Below are 20,000 nucleotides of genomic sequence, written 5' to 3' on the forward strand. Positions count from 1 at the left end.
AGTCTGCCCCAATATTCATACTTAGCATTAGCATGCACGGTCAATACATCACCAAATACTAAGTAGTATGCAAGTGTGTATATTGGGACATAATCTGATCATAGGGGGGCATAGTCTTACCCTCCCCGACCCAGGCTAGGTACCCACCCTGCATGCATGAAGGCGTAGCTGAGGTATCTCCAGGCCTGAATCCGTAGTTGGGGGTGGTAGGGCAGCGGGCCCCTCAGGAAGTGGGGACTGGACACCTGCAGCACCCAGCGGTCCAACTGCAGACCATAGTACATGAACACTGCCACCTAGAGGACGGGAGGGGAAATTATTGTAGAGGAATATAAGATCTAGCCTGGGTACTAGCCTAAGAGACACATTTTAGTTTTCATTCTTCTCAGTCTGGCACCCAGGCTGGGGTAACACAGAGATATTTAGGTTGCCTCCATGAACAATGTAGTTTCACAGTAGTACAGACTGATTTCAAAGGCTTATCTCAATGGGGAGTTGAAGCCAAGGGCAAAATATAAATGATACTGTTGCTATCTCCCAGTCCTACCAAGTTAGAAGAAAAGAAGGACAAACTTTACAAAAGGCAATTCACACTATCTTGAAAAGAGAAGTTGAACGATAGGGTTCTCTTGTTTATCAAAACCAATACTTTACAGCATCAAACCCTCATCAGAAGGGTTAAGCCCTAAATCTCCCAGGGGCACATGCCAACTTTACACTTCAGTCGAATATTCACTTAGTCTCCCATTGACATTCATGCATGACTAAGAGAATTTGACTGAAGTAGAATTTAGGATTTACCCCTACATGAGTGGAACCTTACCTCAGCGATGGTGATAGCCAGGATGAGCCAGGGTGGTGGGCAGCAGGTGTAGCTGTCGAAGTACCACTTCCTGTCGATCTCCCGGGGCAGGGTCTCGTAGGCAATGTGCCTCACCAGCCTCTGGGACAGACCCAGACCCACCTCCTCCCCCAGGGCCCCGGCCCCCTTCAGCTGACGACTCCCCTGGAGGATAGCCCGCCGGAAGCTGTTGCTGCGCTTGCTGGACATCTAGCAGGGAGAGGGGAGGGAGGAGGGAGAGAGAGAAGTAGAGAGAGATTTATGGAGAGGGAGGGATGCGAGAGGGGAGAGAGAGGAATAGAGAGAGAGAGATGGAGAGAGTGAGACTGTTATGAGTGAAATTCCAACCTTACAGGTCTTGAAACTATTGCTGGCTTCTCTACAACACCCTAGTGTGTCGTCATAGCTCCCCTATGTTGTGAGCCCCTCCATCCTACATCCCACTGTGACAGCAACCACGCTGCCAGACCCTCCCACCTCGCCCCAGCAACAGAATGCCTCTGTCGTCACCTAGCAACCGCTGAGCCCTTCTCCTCGTCCCAAGTACTGGCGGCAGCTGCCTGACAACGCAGCCCTTCTACCCAGATTAGCAATATTCATGGTCCTCCTATGGAACATGGAATGTGGACAAGTCTCTCTCTCTCTCTCCCTCATTCCTCTCCCTCTCTCTCTCTCTCTCTCATTCCCCTCTCACTCTCTCTCTCATTCCCCTCTCTCTCTCTCTCTCTCTCTCTCTCTCTCTCTCTCTCATCCCACTCGCTCTCTTTCTCTCTCTCTCGCTCTCTCTCATTCCCACATCTCTCTCTCTCTCTCTCTTTCTCTCTCCGATCCTAAAAGTAGTTTACAATAGCACCATTCTTCAATCTATAATGACCATTCAAATTGAATAGATCCACAATTATGTGAGTCTTGATTGCAGTCAAGCGATAGTGTGGGATTCTTCATGACTGTAGGTTACCATGGCCACTCCCAGCCCCAAAGCCAAACAGAGAGTGGGATCAAACAGTACCAAACACACACATTCTGCACCACACGCACACACACACACACACACACACACACACACACACACACACACACACACACACACACACACACACACACACACACACACCCCACACACACATTCCTCTCCAGGTCACCCCACATGGCCCAACCCCATAAAGACACAGTCTTCTTTCTTCCAGCAGTGCAGGGGCGATTCTTGTCCTCTTTTCTCTTCTCTTCAAAAAGAGAGAGAAAGGGAATGTTGTTCTATCTATTCACCCACAGCGAAGAGAGATTGGTATTCATCCAGCAAGGACTGAGGGACCAGGGACAATCTACTGCTATACTGGGAGATACTGTCAGGGAGAGGAGTGAGAGGAAGAGAGAGGAGAGCGAGGGGCGAGAGGGAGGGAGAGGAGAGCGAGGGGCGAGAGGGAGGGAGACGGAGAGAAGAGGCAGGGAGATAAAGAGAGCGAGAGAGATAAGAGAGAGCTAGGCAATAACTCCCAATCACGCTGACAGCTTTATGGAATAGGCAGCTGTGCAAAGTAAAGCTAGAACTGCAAATAAACCCCAGCAAGCCTGTCTCCCACTCCCACTCCCACACCTCCTCCTCCCTCTCTCCATCTATCCTTCCCTCACCCTGCTTGGCTTCTGTTGTGGTTCCAGTGAATGTGAAAGCCATGGGGGGTGAGGGGCGGTCTTTGTGGGTAACAATAGCAGCCACGCCCCCCAACACACACGCATACACACACACACACACACACACACATATCACTTGAGTACATGCTCCTCATTCCTCTCTGTCCCACTTCCAGTTCCTCGCCCTGACCTTTGACATGACCAGGACCGACCAATCAAAGATCCCCTTTCACAAGTTCCCACAGGCCCGTTCTCAGCCCACTGTACAAGACAATGGACAGCTTTGCAGGAAGCGGAGAAGACAAAAAGAGAGAATAGGAGAAAGGGAAAGTGAGAGGGGAGAGTTGGGAACCTTCACAAACCCACCCCCCACCGGCCACAACTTTAAACGTTTCCAAACAATTGATTATTTCTCCAGATGACTTCACCGTCCAGGGTCAAGAGTTCAAACTCTCAAGTTAAACACAACAGGAGCTAGACGACGTGTGAAAGTGCCAATTTAGACCAAGCTGTGTTGTCTTGTCTAATACCATGGAATATCCATGGAGACTTGGGTGAGTAGAAGGATGATAGTGGTGTAGATGCGTTTATAGAGGGTTGATATCATAAGACCACTTCCTCTCTACTATATGTCTCAACATGACCAATCGGTGTACAGTATAATCAATGCTATGCTTATACAATTATTATGGTTATCAGTTACTATGGTAACAGGAAGTGACTCGTGACTCTCACCAGGTTGACAAAGTCCTGGTAGCAGATCTTTCCGTCTGCGTTGCCGTCGGCGAGGGCCAATAGAACCTCCAGCTTGTGAGGGTCCAGCTCCGAGCCGTGGGCCGCCAGCAGGTCCCTGAACCGCTCTGTACTGATGAAGCCTGAACTCTCTGGGTCGAACTGGAACACACAGGGAGAGACATACGGTTAGAAGTTCTGTAGATAAACACAGAGCCAGGGACGTAGACACATGCAGGCAGAGACACACACACACACACACACAAGAGACTTGACAGATGTAGTCAAACAAAGCACATTTACAAAGACACAATGCACATACACACAAGCCTTATCGCATAGAGACACACAAAGGTTATTATCACAAATGAATTATAAATTAAGTCAGTATATAATCGCACAGTACAGCCTTGTACCGAACATTCAACACTGCCAACAAAAAAACAAGCCAAAAACCTATAAAAAAACATTTTGTTCATAATTTATGCTGCTTTGTAAAGAATTTAAATGAGCCTGAAAAGCTCATCTGGTGAGATTTAGCCTTGTATCATATTTATGGCTTTGGATTTCACAGGGAATTACTGTGGTGGGAAAAATCTAACCAGCAGCCATTTTGTTTCATTTATTATTTTCATTAATCACATTCAGTAGCTGAGGAAAGATCCAATAACTTCTGAGAATTTCCACAATTTAAAGAAGTTAGCTAATGTTGTGTATTTCAGTTCAATGTCAAGTGTACTGAAATGTTTAGATGCACTTTAAATAAAGTTTGATTTTATCTGACTATGTAAATACAGTTGAAGTCGGAAGTTTACATACACCTTAGCCAAATACATTTAAACTCAGTTTTTCACAATTCCTGACATTTAATCCTAGTAAAAATTCAATTTCTTAGGTCAGTTAGGATCACCACTTTATTTGAAAAATGTGAAATGTCAGAATAATAGTAGAGAGAATGATTTATGTCAGAAGTTTACATACACTCAATTAGTATTGGGTAGCATTGCCTTTAAATTGTTTAACTTGGGTCAAACGTTTCGGGTAGCCTTCCACAAGCTTCCCACAATAAGTTGGGATTTTGGCCCATTCCTCCTGACAGAGCTGGTGTAACTGAGTCAGGTTTGTAGGCCTCCTTGCTCGCACACGCTTTTTCAGTTCTGCCCACAAACTTTCTATAGGATTGAGGTCAGGCTTTGTGATGGCCACTCCAATACCTTGACTTCATGGTCCTTAAGCCATTTTGCCACAACTTTGGAAGTATGCTTGGGGTCATTGTCCATTTGGAAGACCCATTTGCGACCAAGCTTTAACTTCCTGACTGATGTCTTGAGATGTTGCTTCAATATATCCACATAATTTTCCTTCCTCATGATGCCATCTATTGTGTGAAGTGCACCAGTCCTTCCTGCAGCAAAGCACCCCCACAGCATGATGCTGTCACCACCATGCTTCACGGTTGGGATGGTGTTCTTCGGCTTGCAAGCCACCCCCTTTTTCCTCCAAGCATAACGATGGTCATTATGGGCAAACAGTTCTATTTCTGTTTCATCAGACCAGAGGACATTTCTCCAAAAAGTACGATCTTTGTCCCCATGTGCAGTTGCAAACCGTAGTCTGGCTTTTTTATGGCGTTTTCAATAGGCAGCAGCAGCCTCTAAAGTGCTAGTGATGGCTATTTAACAGTCTGATGACCTTGAGATAGAAGCTGTTTTTCATTCTCTCGGTCCCAGCTTTGATGCACCTGTACTGACCTCGTCTTCTGGATGATAGCAGGGTGAACAGGCAGTGGCTCGGGTGGTTGATGTCCTTGATGATCTTTTTGGCCTTCCTGTGACATCGGGTGCTGTATGTGTCTTGGAGGGCAGGTAGTTTGCCCCCAGTAATGCGTTCGGCAGACCGCACCACCCTCTGGAAAGCCCTGCGGTTGTGGGCAGTGCAGTTGCCGTACCAGGCGGTGATACAGCCCGACAGGATGCTCTCAATTGTGCATCTGTAAAAGTTTGTGAGGGTTTTAGGTGCTAAGCCGAATTTCTTCAGCCTCCTGAGGTTGAAGAGGCTCTATTGCGCCTTCTTCACCACACTGTCTGCGTGGGTGGACCATTTCAGTTTGTCGGTGATGTGTACGCCAAGGAACTTGAAGCTTTCCACCTTCTCCACTGCGGTCCCGTCGATGTGGATAGGGGGGTCCACCCTCTGCTGTTTCCTGAAGTCCACGATCATCTCCTTTGTTTTGTTGATGAGCCCTCACCTCCTCCCTGTAGGCGGTCACGTCATTGTTGGTAATCAAGCCTACTACTGTTGTGTCGTCTGCAAACTTGATGATTGAGTTGGAGGCGTGCTTAGCCCCGCAGTCATGGGTGAACAGGGAGTACAGGAGGGGGCTGAGCACGCACCCTTGTGGGGCCCCAGTGTTGAGGATCAGCGAAGTGGAGATGTTGTTTCCTACCTTCACCACCTGGGGGTGGCCTGTCAGGAAGTCCAGGACCCAGTTGCACAGGGCGGGGTTCAGACCCAGGGCCTTGAGCTTAATGATGAGCTTGGAGGGTACTATGGTGTTGAATGCTGAGCTATAGTCAATGAACAGCAATCTTACAATGAACGGTATTCCTCTTGTCCAGATGGGATAGGGCAGTGTGCAGTGTGATGGCGATTGCATCGTCTGTAGATCTATTGGGGCGGTAAGCAAATTGAAGTGGGTCTGTGGTGACAGGTAAGGTAGAGGTGATATGATCCTTAACTATTCTCTCAAAGGACTTCATGATGACAGAGGTGAGTGCTACAGGCAATAGTCATTTAGTTAAGTTACCTTTGCTTTCTTGGGTACAGGAATAATGGTGGCCATCTTGAAGCATGTGGGAACAGCAGACTGGGAAAGGGAGAGATTGAATATGTCCATAAACACACCAGCCAGCTGGTCTGCGCATGCTCTGAGGACGCGGCTAGGGATGCCGTCTGGACCGGCAGCCTTGCGGGGGTTAACATGCTTAAATGTCTTAATCACGTTGGCCATGGAGAAGGAGAGGCCACAGTCCTTGGTAGTGGGCCTCGTCAGTGGCACTATGTTATCCTCAAAGCAGGTGAAGAAGGTGTTTAGCTTGTCTGGAAGCGAGACATCGGTGTCAGCGACGTGGCTGGTTTTCTTTTTGTAGTCTGTGATTGTCTGTAGACCCTGCCACATACGTCTCGTGTCTGAGCCGTTGAATTGCGACTCCACTTTGTCTCTATACTGATGTTTTGCCAGTTTAATTGCCTTGCGGAGTGAGTAGCTACACTGTTTGTATTCTGCCATATTCCCAGTCACCTTGCCATAGTTGAATGAGGTGGTTTGCGCTTTCACATTTGCGTGAATGCTGCCGTCTATCCACGGTTTCTGGTTAGGGTAGGTTTTAATAGTCACAGTGGGCACAACATCACCTATACACTTCCTGATAAACTCAGTCACCGTTTCAGTGTATACGTCTAAATTATTTTCGGAAGCTACCCGGAACATCCCAGTCTGCGTGATCAAAACAATCTTGAAGCGTGGATTCCGATTGGTCAGACCAGCGTTGAATAGTCCTTAGCACGGGTACTTCCTGTTTGAGTTTCTGCCTATAGGAAGGGAGAAGCAAAATGGAGTCGTGGTCAGATTTGCCGAAAGGAGGGCGGGGGAGGGCCTTATAACCATCCCGGATGTTCGAATAGCAATGGTCGAGGATTTTAGCAGCGCGAGTACAACAGTCGATATGTTGATAGAACTTCGGCAGCCTAGTCCTCAAATTTGCTTTGTTAAAATCCCCGGCTACAATAAATGCAGCCTCAGGATATGTGGTTTCCTGTCACGGTCGTTGACACATGATGAAGCGGACCAAGGCGCAGCGTTGAAGGTGAACATATTATTTATTTAGAATGATCACACGATCAAAACAACAACGATAACGTGACGTCTACGGTATAACACAAACCAAATCAGAACAAGAAACCACAAATAATGAATGCCTAACGGCTACCTAAGTATGACTCCCAATCAGAGACAACGAGCTACAGCCGTCTCTGATTGGGAGCCACCCTGGCCAACATAGAATTACAACAACTAGAACATAAACCAATGAAAACTCACACCCTGGCTCAACATACTAGAGTCCCCAGAGCCAGGGCGTGACAGTACCCCCCCCTAAAGGCGCGGACTCCGACCGCGCCAACCAAATCCAACAGGGGAGGGACCGGGTGGGCACTCCGCCTCTGCGGCGGATCCGGCTCCGGACATGACCCCCACTCCTTCTCTAACCCCCCAAAGTACCCCTGGTCCGGTCTGGCCCTGCTGACCAGAGCTGAACTGAACACTGGTGGAGCGGATTGCTCTAGCTCCGGCGTGACGCAGCACCTGACCGGTGCCGGACCCGCCACCGGTGGAACAGGCACGGGCCGTGCCGGACTGACGACGCACACCACTGGCTTGGTGTGGGGAGCAGGAGCGGACCGAGCCGGGCTGACGTAGCGCACCACTGACTTGGTGCGGGGAGCTTGGATGGGCCGGACTGGGCTGGCGACGCGCACCACAGACTTGGTGCGGGGAGCTTGGATGGGCCGGACTGGGCTGGCGACGCGCACCACAGACTTGGTGCGGAGAGCAGGAACGGGCCGGACAGGGCTGACGAAACGCACCACAGACTTGGTGCGGGGAGCAGGAATGGGCCGGACTGGGCTGGCGACGCGCACCACAGACTTGGTGCGGAGAGCAGGAACGGGCCGGACAGGGCTGACGAAACGCACCACTGACTTGGTGCGGGGAGCAGGAATGGGCCGGACTGGGCTGGCGATGCGCACCGTAGACTTGGTGCGAGTGGCAGGAACAGGCCGGACCGTACTGGGAACACACACCACTGGCCCTACGTGGGGATCAGGAACAGGCCGGACCGGACTGGCAACACACGCCAGTACCTCTCGCCGTGCCTCTACATCTTCCACCCCCTCTTCGACCAGTGGCCCCCGTAACCTGGCGGCCTCCTCTGCCACACCGCTGGGCCGCTCTGCCGCGGTCTCCTGCTGGCCCGTCGTCCACGGCGTTAGCCCCCCCCTAAAAAATTTCTGGGCGTCTCTCCCCGTGGACCAGGCCTCCATGTCTCTCGCCAGACTCTCACCCCACTGCTCCAAAGTCCAACCTCTCTCCTCTTCGCTTGGCTTGGCCCAGTCGAGACTCCTACTCCACTGCTCCCAAGTCCATCCTCTCTCTTCTTCACGCTGCTTGGTCCTGTTATGGTGGTTTCTTCTGTCACGATCGTCATTCATATGATGAAGCGGACCAAGGCGCAGCGTTGAAGGTGAACATATTATTTATTTAGAATGATCACACGATCAAAACAACAACGATAACGTGACATCTACGGTATAACACAAACCAAATCAGAACAAGAAACCACAAATAATGAATGCCTAACGGCTACCTAAGTATGACTCCCAATCAGAGACAACGAGCTACAGTCGTCTCTGATTGGGAGCCACCCTGGCCAACATAGAATTACAACAACTAGAACATAAACCAATGAAAACTCACACCCTGGCTCAACATACTAGAGTCCCCAGAGCCAGGGCGTGACATTTCCAGTTTGCATAAGGTCCAGTGAAGTTCTTTGAGGGCCGTCGTGGTTTCGGTTTGAGGTGGGATATACACGGCCGTGACCATAACCGAAGAAAATTATCTTGGGAGATAATACGGTCGGCATTTGATTGAGAGAAATTCTAGGTCGGGTGAACAGAAGGACTCGAGTTCCTGTATGTTACTACAATTACACCATGAGTTGTTATTCATGAAACACACACCTCCGCCCTTCTGCTTCCCGGAGAGATATTTATTCCTGTCTGCGCGATGAACTGAGAACCCATCTGGCTGGACCGATTTCGACAGAATATCCCAAGAGAGTCATGTTTCCGTGAAACAGAGTATGTTACAGGCCTTGATGTCTCTCTGGAAAGAAATCCTTGACCGTAGTTCGTCGACCTTGTTAACCAAAGACTGAACATTAGCGAGTAGAATACTTGGAAGCGGTGGGTGGTGTGTGCGCCTCCTAATTTGAACCAGCAGACCGCTCCGAGTGCCTCTCCTCCTCCGGCGATGTTTTGGGTCAGCTGCTGGAATCAGTTCAGTTGCCCTGGGGAGAGCAAACAAAGGATCTGCTTCGGGAAAGTCGTATTCCTGGTCGTAATGCTGGTGAGTTACCGCCGCTCTGATATCCAATAGTTTTTCCCTGCTGTATGTAATGATGCAAAACACTTTCTGAGCTAATAATGTAAAAAATAATACATAAAAAAACAAAATACTGCAAAGTTTCCTAAGAGCTAGTCGCGAGGCCGCCATCTTCGTCGGCGCCAGGATAACAATCCCTAGGAGACAGAACGCGTCTCCTTCCTGAGCGGTATGATCGCTGCGTGGTCCCATGGTGTTTATACTTGCGTACTATTGTTTGTACAGATGAATGTGGTACCTTCAGGCGTTTGGAAATTGCTACCAAGGATGAACCAGACCTGTGGAGGTCTACCATTTTTTTTCTGAGGTCTTGACTGATTTCTTTTGATTTTCCCATGATGTCAAGCAAAGAGGCACTGAGTTTGAAGGTAGGTCTTGAAATACATACACAGGTACACCTCCAATTGACTCGAAATATGTCAATTAGCCTATCAGAAGCTTCTAAAGCCATGACATCATTTTCTGGAATTTTCCAAGCTGTTTAAAGGCACAGTCAACTTAGTGTATGTAAACTTCTGACCCACTGGAATTGTGATACAGTGAATTATAAATGAAATAATCTGTCTGTAAACAATTGTTGTAAAAATTACTTGTGTCATGCACAAAGTAGATGTTCTAACCGACTTGCCAAAACTATAGTTTGTTTAAAAGAAATTTGTGGAGTGGTTGAAAAACGAGTTTTAATGACTCCAACCTAAGTGTATGTAAACTTCCAACTTCAACTGTACATCCTGGTCGTCTATATCATGACCTTTCACCTACTACCCACTAAGGACTTCCAAGGGTCACAAGTCCTTGGCTCCACCCCCACAACAGTCTCTCACGTTCAGCAGAAGCAATTGCCAGACATCCCACACTAGGAATTCTTCACACTCACTCCTTAGTTCTCTCTCTCTCTCCAATGACGCATATACAGCACAGTGACTGCATCAGTGAATCAAAGAGAACAGTATCAATAGAAGCAATAGTCAACTTAAAAATACAGACACTGGATTCAAGACTCATCTCATTCAAATAGGTGTTTGTTTTTTCTCATACCAAATGTTATATGAGCAAACCTTCTTACACATTACCTCAATCCTCTCTGCTATGAGTGACAGTAATTCCAATGGAACTCAAACAGAATTGAATGGAGCCACTTTAGACTTCAGAGTTGTCTGTTCAACGGATGGTTAAATGGCCTAGATTTGAGTCCTCTTCTATTCCTGGATGCGCTTGTGTTTGATTTGAATGTCAGGTTGTTTGTGAATAGGGTCAGAATACAGCTGTCGTGCGTATAGTGTGTGACATATAGACTAAATGAGCAGTGAATCCAATTCCATCGCCCTGAGCAAAGCCTCAGACAGTGTGTTTGCCTTCTCCATATGCCACGTTTGGCAGGCAGCACAATGGAAGACAGGCAGAGGCCATAGAAATACCATCACAGACCATTGACTTGAATGGGGATTCCCCTTCTAGTTATTAGACAGGTCAGTACATCACTGGGGCCGAGCTCCCTGCCATCCAGGACCTCTATATCAGGCGGTGTCAGAGGAAGGCTCGAAAAATTGCCAAAGACTCCAGCCACCCAAGTCATAGACTGTTCACTCTGCTAACGTCCGGCAAATGGTACCGGAGCGGCTCTCGGACCAAGAGACAGTTTCTACCCCCAAGCCATAAGACTGCTGAATAGCCAGACGTCTAAATAGTCAATTAATGGTACCCGAACTATCTGCACTGACTCTATCTTGCACTGATCCTACGAACACTCACTAGACCTTCTATACACTCCATATACACACTCTCACACACACACTACACTGTCACTCCCACTACATACGCACACACACATGCATACCGACACAACACAAACACAAACACATATACTGTACATACACACACACTTTTACACTCATCATTTGCTGTTGCTACTCTGTTCTTTGTTTTACTCTTATTATTATCTATCCTGATGCCTAGTCACTTTACCCTGCCTTCATGTACATATCTACCTCAAATACCTTATTATTATATATCCTGATGCCTAGTCACTTTACCCTGCCTTCATGTACATATCTACCTCAAATACCTTATTATTATCTATCCTGATGCCTAGTCACTTTACCCTTCCTTCATGTACATATCTACCTCAAATACCTTATTATTATCTATCCTGATGCCTAGTCACTTTACCCTGCCTTCATGTACATATCTACCTCAAATACCTTATCATTATCTATGTTTTGATTATATTTCTATGGCAGTAGAATGGCAGGTGGGCATAAAGGGATGTTCCATTTTGCTCTTCAGAAAAACAACTGCGAGATGACAGTTGACTCTCATGCAGTCCTTTTCTATGGTAATTCCAAAAGTCATTGTTTAAAGACGCTACAATATGGTTGGAGCATTTTGGTGAAATTATACTTGATAACTATAAAGACTGCATTGGTGCTAAATAAACAAGTTGAAATCGACCACATTGACTCTTTCCTGAACAATATTCATATTCATATACTGGGAAAATGAGGTCAGGCATCAGGATTAGGTGATACAACCTCAACCCCCTACTTTCACACACTGGAGACTGTGTAAACACACATACACTCCAACACTATATCTGTCTTGATGCAGTGCTCACACACACACACACACACACACACACACACACACACACACACACACACACACGCTCACACAATCATACACACATGCACACACACACACCTTCCCTGAAAGGGAAAGTGAACCAAACTAACCTTCTCCTGCAGGATGTCTGCCAGTTTCTGCTGGGCACCCAGAACCATATCTGATGTGTGCTAGCCAGCTAATAGTCACAAGAGACTAGTGTCTGTGTGTCTAGTCCAGTCCTGCTGCTCTCTGTCTCTCTCTGTTAGTATCTACCAGACTGTCTGGTCCAGAATGAGAGCTTGTTTACCCCTCTGACGGATTACAGTCCCATATTGAACCCCCACCCTCCAAACCCCCTGTTCTTAGCCCCCCCACAGACCCCCACAATACAACCCAGCCCCAAACCCCATTTTAGCCTACATTCAGATCTCAGACCCCCTCGCTCTCTCTCACATCCACAAACACGCCCCTAAGTAGGCGCATATTCACATACTCTATCTCTAACACACACACTCTCACATCTCTCTTAGACACACACTCCTACAACTCTCTCTCAAACTGAAACTAACACACACACTTTCTCTCACATGCCTACACACTCTCACTAAGACCCACACATACACATTCCCACACACCAGCTCCACATCCAGCCCTTCATACTCCAGTTCACACTCTACTGGCAACAGGCTCACTAGCAGGCAGGGATGAGTGTGATGTGGGGAACCCCTCCTTAACAATGGGGGCCTAACGGAAATTTCATGCACGGTTTACCCAATCCCTTTCCCCTAATAAGACCCTATTTCCCCTCATCCAGTTGAGGGCTTCACATAAGACATAGGAAAGACACATTAGAATATGGGAACAGCCCTGATGATGACATAGACACATTAGAATATGGGAACAGCCCTGATGATGACATAGACACATTAGAATATGGGAACAGCACTGACGATGACATAGACACATTAGAATATAGGAACAGCCCTGATGATGACATAGACACATTAGAATATGGGAACAGCCCTGATGATGACATAGACACATTAGAATATGGGAACAGCCCTGATGATGACATAGACACATTAGAATATGGGAACAGCCCTGATGATGACATAGACACATTAGAATATGGGAACAGCCCTGATGATGACATAGACACATTAGAATATGGGAACAGCACTGATGATGAAATAGACACTGAAACGTGTCCTCTTTTTTGTTTATCACTTATTGCACTTTGCACTGGTACGTTTGGCATTCTTTTGAGTATGGAATTACATCTCGGCTTCCTTGGGTTTTCCTCTTTATGGTTTGAGTGTGAGTACCTGCTGAACTCTATTACCATGGCATACACACACAGGGACATATCATTATGTTGTACTGTTCATATTCAAATGTCAATCTCCACCCAAAATGTAATATAGGCTAAGCCAGGACTTGCTACTGCCTCCTCCTGACCATGGGGGTTGTTTTGGGCACAACAAAGGGGTGTGGGGTGTGAGACAAACCCAACAGATTGTTTCCCTGGACCAATGATAGAGTATTATGCAGGCCTTTATTTGATACATACACACGCACGCGCACATATCCAATAATCCTGCCATTTGGGCTACTCCATAGCCTAGTTTCAAGGGCTGAGGAGAGGAGAGGAAAGTAGAGGGAATGAGAGGAGATTGGAGAAGAGAAGAGAAGAGAAGAGAAGAGAAGAGAAGAGAAGAGAAGAGAAGAGAAGAGAAGAGAAGAGAAGAGAAGAGAAGAGAAGAGAAGAGAAGAGAAGAGAAGAGAAGAGAAGAGAAGAGAAGAGAAGAGAAGATTGGGGACAATGCTAGGCTGGGTCCTTTGCCTCATTTTTATAATGCTGCATATTAAGAAGCTTGAGGCAGCAGCCCTGGAGAGTTTAGAGAGTTCACCAAGCCTAACAGCACAGTCTGAAATATAATTGGTTCAAGTCTAATTTTGAGCAACCTTTTTCCCTCTATATGAGCTGACCACAAGGTCGTTCCTCCAACCTATTTAGATCTAATATCTTTCTAACATTAATACAACAGATGAATCCATCCAACACGTGGGGAAATGTGATTCTGTTAGCCCTCCAGCCACTCTAATATACATAAGAGTGTTCATGCAGCTACAGACATAGCCCTGTTGGAGTGATGTAAACCAGTCAACCCTGATATAATGACTCTACCACATCCACTGGGTGGGTGACCTCTGACCTGAACTTAATATGGGTCACTGTCCAACAGGCCCCCTGCCCTGCGCTGAGATAAACCCATGAGGCACTTTCTGGAACAGTGACCACCACCTCAAAGGAGAGCGGTTAACTGGAGTATAGGATAATGTAGGGTAATGATGTAGGATAATGAAGTTCAATTGGAAAAGACAACTGACAACTCAGTTTTGTGCAACTGATTGCTCACAAATTGTTATGTGGTTAGTTGATATTTAGGCTAAATCTTAAATCCTCTCTTTTGTGAACTACCATGGCAGGTGTCTCCATGAAACATGACAGCTGTAGGTGGATGTCCCACTCAAATGGTTAAAATTCATAAAGTCCTGAACAATGGAAAAACTACCGTGTCAACCTAGAGCTGGGCAATATGGACCAAAATCTATATCGCGATAAACTGCCTGAATTGATGTGATAACGATGAATAGAACGATACTTTTACAACAATGTGCACCACAGTCTTATTAATTATCCTTTATACTTCTACTACTAGTTTGATGGTTGTAGCCATCAGTTGTCCCCTAATCAATCACCCATATTAGCAAACTTATTTCATTTCAAACTTCACATTTCTCTAGTATAGGCTACTTATCGTAACGATATCAGCAAAATGCCTGCGATAAGTGATCGGTATGGTCGGTAATTCCGGTTTATCGTTCCAGATCTATGTCCATCACAAAAACACTGGAATAAGTTCACAATTCTACATAGTCTATTCAGTGAAGTTGAATAATGAAAGTAGTATTTTAAAGTTTCACCTACAATGATATTATCAAAAATAAATAGAGACGTCTCATTCACATTCCTTTACCACCTACAGGTTGCCGTGGTAACATGCTTGACTTGGCCGATCGGCACAGTAATAAGCCCCGTGTAGCTCAGTTGGTAGAGCATGGCGTTTGCAACGCCAGGGTTGTGGGTTCGATTCCCACGGGGGGCCAGTATGAAAATGTATGCACTCACTAACTGAAAGTCGCTCTGGATAAGAGCGTCTGCTAAATGACTAAAATGTCAATGTAAAATGTGATAACATGCGCGACCTGACTGTCTGTAATAACACGCATTCCCCTTAGTGCAGGGGTTCACAATTCACATAACTGCGGTGTTATGCCACTAATGGTACCCCATAGAGATGACAAAAGACTGCTGTGGAGCTGAGGGAGGCCATTAGTGAATATATGTTCCCTTTGGGGGCTTCCTGTACTCTGCATGATGGGTGATGACCTTTAACAGGTGATTAGGCTAGCTGTTAGCTCAAGGCTTGTGAAAGTTTAACAAGACACCAACAACCGGCAAAGTCAAAATTGCTCTCCATCCAGCTTTATAAAAGTTTAAGAAGCATATGATCTACATGCTATTCTAGAGAAGGGTTCTACCCTATCCTATTGGCTTCAACTAAATGACATAGTCTACAGTAGCTACATGAAACAATAACATATCTACATTTTTTATATGACCCTCGATCGGCCTCATCATCTCAATCACTCAAGGCATGCAATGAATTATACTGCTGTAGAATAACACCTGACACCTACACAGTAAGGTCATACAGAATTATAAATGCATTAACATATAGGGAATATATTTATCTGTAGGCTCTTAGTCTCCAAAATGGCACCCTATTCCCTATGTAGTGCATTACTTTTGACAGGAGCCCTATCGGCCCTGGTCAAAGTCAGAGGAGGACTGGCCATCTGGCGCCTCAAGGGAAAAAATGGGCTGGTGTGGGGGCTCAAGGGAAAAAATGGGCTGGTGTGGGGGCTCAAGGGAAAAAATGGGCTGGTGTGGGGGCTCAAGGAAAAAAAATGGGTTGGTGTGGGGGCTCAAGGAAAAAAATGGGCTGGTGTGGGGGTTCAAGGAAAAAATTGGCTGGTGTGGGGGCTCAAGGAAACAAATGGGCTGGTGTGGGGGCTCAAGGACATAAATGGGCTGGTGTGGGGGCTCAAGGAAAAAAATGGGCTGGTGTGGGGGCTCAAGGAAAAAAATGGGCCGGTGTGTTAGAAATGCCAGGAACGATTTCTGGTCCCAGTCCTCCCCTGTCAAAAGTAGTGCACTATATAGGGAATAGGGTGCCGTTTGAGACACAGCCTAGAAGTGTCAGCTGCAGTGGGCCATTACTACACATGTTCATTATGCCATTGATCAACAGTGAGTTACTGATCATGATAGATGAAGAACTGGTGAGGGGCAGGCAGCTGAACATGCTGCAGGGTCATGGGACTGGGGGTCACACACACACACACACACACATGAACGAACGAGTTCACACACACACACTCACACACACACACACACACACACACACACACACACACACACACACACACACACAAAGTTAGAGTGCTCCCTTGACATGATCCAATTAGCTGGTCTAATTAAAAGTTACTAGACTGGTGGGGGAGAAGCTTGTTTCTCTCTCTGCTAATTACAGAGCAACACTGGGGAGGACAGGAGTGTCTCAGGGCTGTGATTCTTTCTCTCACACACACACACACAAGTGCACACACGCATTCACACACACCCACGCATGCATTCACACACACACGTGCATGTTCGCCCACACACACACACACACGCATGCACACGCACACGCTCACTCACTATCCCATCTCTCCTGGTAAGTGGTGTGATTGTAATGATCACTTCCTCCAGTCATGGAGACTGATAGGATCTGACTCCAGAGGGAGATGGAGAGGAGTGTATGTGTGTTCCAACAGCACTCTTCACTTAGCTACATTTACTATTAGATCACTCACGAAGACACACACACATGGAGTGATTGATCTAAGTGAGCAGCAGATGTATACTGAACAAAAATATAAAAGCAACATGTAAAGTGTTGGTCCCATGTTTCATGAGTTGAAATAAAAGATCCCATAAATGTTCCATATGCACAAAAAGCTTATTTCTCTCAAATGTTGTGCACATATTTGTTTACATCCCTGTTAGTGAGCATTTCTCCTTTGCCCAGATAATCCATCTACCTGACAGGTGTGTATCAAGAAGCTGGTTAAACAGCGTGATCATTACACAGGTGCACCTTGTGCTGGGGGCAATAAAAGGCCACATGCCAAATGTGCAGTTTTGTCACACAACACACAATGCCACAGATGTCTCAAGTTTTGAGGGAGCGTGCAATTGGCATGCTGACTACAGGAATGTCCACCAGAGCTGTTGCCAGAGAATTGAATGTTAATTTCTCTACCATAAGCCTCCTCCAACGTTATTTTAGAGAATTTGGCAGTACGTCCAACCGGCCTCACAACCGCAGACCACATGTATGGCATTGTGTGGACGAGCGCTTTGCTGATGTCAACGTTGTGAACAGAGTGCCCCATGGTGGCGGTGGGGTTATGGTATGGGCAGGCATAAGCTACGGACAACGAACACAATTGCATTTTATCGATGGCAATTTGAATGCACAGCGACACCGTGACGAGATCCTAAGGCCAATTGTCATGCCATTCATCCACCGCCATCAACTCATTTATCAGCATGATAATGCACAGTCCCATGTACACAATTCCTGGAAGCTGAAATGTCCCAGTTCTTCCATGGCCTGCATACTCACCAGACATTGAGCATGTTTGGGATGCTCTGGATCGACGTTTAAGACAGCGTGTTCCAGTTCCTGCCAATATGTAGCAACTTCGCACAGCCATTGAAGCAGAGTGGGGCAACGTTCCACAGGCCACAATCAACAGCCTGATCAACTTTATGCGAAGGAGATGTATCGCGCTTCATGAGGCAAATGGTGGTCACACCAGATACTGACTGGTTTTCTGATCCACGCCCCTACCTTTTTTTTATAAGGTATCTGTGACCAACAGATGCATATCTGGATTCCCAGTCATGTGAAATCCATAGATTAGGGCCTAATGTATTTATTTCAATTGACTGATTTCCTTAAATGAACTTGTAACTCAGTAAAATCGTTGAAATTGTTGCATGTTGCGCTTATATTTTTGTTCAGTATAGTTTTCTTTGGCCCATACATCACTTTTAGGGGCTTGACTGTGTAGGTTGGGGTGTTAAAGGGGTCAGCTGACAGCTGGGAAATGGGACACTCCTGTGACTCAAAGGTTTTGGGGAAAGATGAAAAGGGATGGGGTGAGGCGGGGGTAGGGTGGTCCATGACTAAAGGGGGGGGGACCCCTTCAAACCCCATATTCTAAATCCCTGCCATCACACATGCACGCACACACCTACGCACACAAACATACACATACACACTCACACACTGTGGCTCTACTGCCTTTCGAATGCTAATTCAGGGTTCTGAGTGTGACCTTGACACCAGCGAGGGTCCCTTCCTGTGTGATATCTGCCTAATCTGACTCTCTCTCTCTCTCTCTCTCTCTCTCTCTCTCTCACACACACACACATCACGATCTACAGCTGAGACAACACTAATGCTAGATTACATCACTACTCCCATTGACTAGCTATAGAACACTACATGAGTTGATCTGTATCTCCACTGACCAGAGAGAAATATGGTGCTAACTCTCTCCTCGTGGTCGTCTAGGAGACTAGTTCAGCGTGCAAACAGCAGCTTGCAAGCGGGCTGGGACGGGGACAAAGGGGGTGTGGCTAGGACCTGACAGCCAGGGTTGAAGGGTCATGGCTGTGACTGGAGTCTGGGTCCACAGAGTCACCCCAGACAGTCCTACAGACAAGACTGGGTGACTCCAAAAAATGATGGAAGGTAATCCTGCTATCAGTGGGAACATGATATGTGGTGTGTCAGTGTTTCCCATCTTGCACTAATATCTGACTCTAATCCCTCCGCCGTAGGTCTGATCTTGGTCTGATCCAAACCATAAGACAACGTAAAGATGTCTGATCCAAACCATAAGACAACGTAAAGATGTCTCATCCAAACCATAAGACAACGTAAATATGTCTGATCCAAACCATAAGACAACGTAAAGATGTCTGATCCAAACCATAAGACAACGTAAAGATGTCTCATCCAAACCATAAGACAACGTAAATATGTCTGATCCAAACCATAAGACAACGTAAAGATGTCTGATCCAAACCATAAGACAACGTAAAGATGTCTCACAAAATATGTTTTCTTCAGTCAGACTGGGTGGTATGAATAGAACATGTAGGCTATTTGTCTGTGGAAAGCGAGTCTTAGACCTGGGCAGTTTGTAAGAACATGGCTCTGTGTTCACCAGACCAGATCTGACACCGACTTCACACTCCAAGTTAAGTGGATGTAGCAAAAGGCTGTGTTTTGACAGCTGCTGGCTGTCTCGGACACTGATGGGATACAAGAATGGGCATCAGGCACGATTTCGACATACGGAGTGAATTCTGCAGAACAGAACAGAACAGTGCTTTTCATACCTCAAGGAGAGGAGATTTCCAAGTACCATACAATAGGAGGTGATGAGGGGATTGTTATTTTTGCAGTGTGTGCGTGTGTGCGTGCGTGTGTGTGTGTGTGTGTGTGCATGCAATTTTTTGTAAGACACCAACTTTCAAAGTTGCACAGTTCAAAGCTAAAAGCTCCAATCAAGCTCATTTGTGGGATAGAATCACATAGATTCACTTTTGGAATCTCCACATTCATTCTCATTCTGCTGGGTGTCTTGGTTTAACTATGCATTCGTCTCAGCTGGGACCAGCAAACGGAGATTGGCAGAACCAATATATCAGTCTAATAATTTGGTCCAATCAGTGTGAATGTATCAGCATCTCATGCAATCAGTGCCAATATCTCAGCA

The 20,000-nt window shown here is 46.5% G+C and overlaps 1 protein-coding gene across 1 annotated transcript in view; it reads right to left on the reverse strand.

The window, feature by feature from the left end:
- Window positions 1-20,000, reverse strand: part of rhbdl3 (rhomboid, veinlet-like 3) — a gene marked incomplete at both ends in the record, with an annotated part of 53,396 nt that overhangs the window by 18,883 nt on the left and 14,513 nt on the right. Inside the window, 3 exons of the mRNA XM_084162865.1 lie at window positions 148-296; window positions 824-1,051; window positions 3,206-3,364. Of these exons, the coding sequence (XP_084018991.1) occupies window positions 148-296; window positions 824-1,051; window positions 3,206-3,364 (536 nt within the window). The remainder of the gene's footprint in view (window positions 1-147; window positions 297-823; window positions 1,052-3,205; window positions 3,365-20,000) is intronic.

The sequence above is a fragment of the Coregonus lavaretus genome, assembly GCF_964263955.1.
Source record: "Coregonus lavaretus genome assembly, chromosome: 6".
NCBI classification, from domain to species: domain Eukaryota; kingdom Metazoa; phylum Chordata; class Actinopteri; order Salmoniformes; family Salmonidae; genus Coregonus; species Coregonus lavaretus.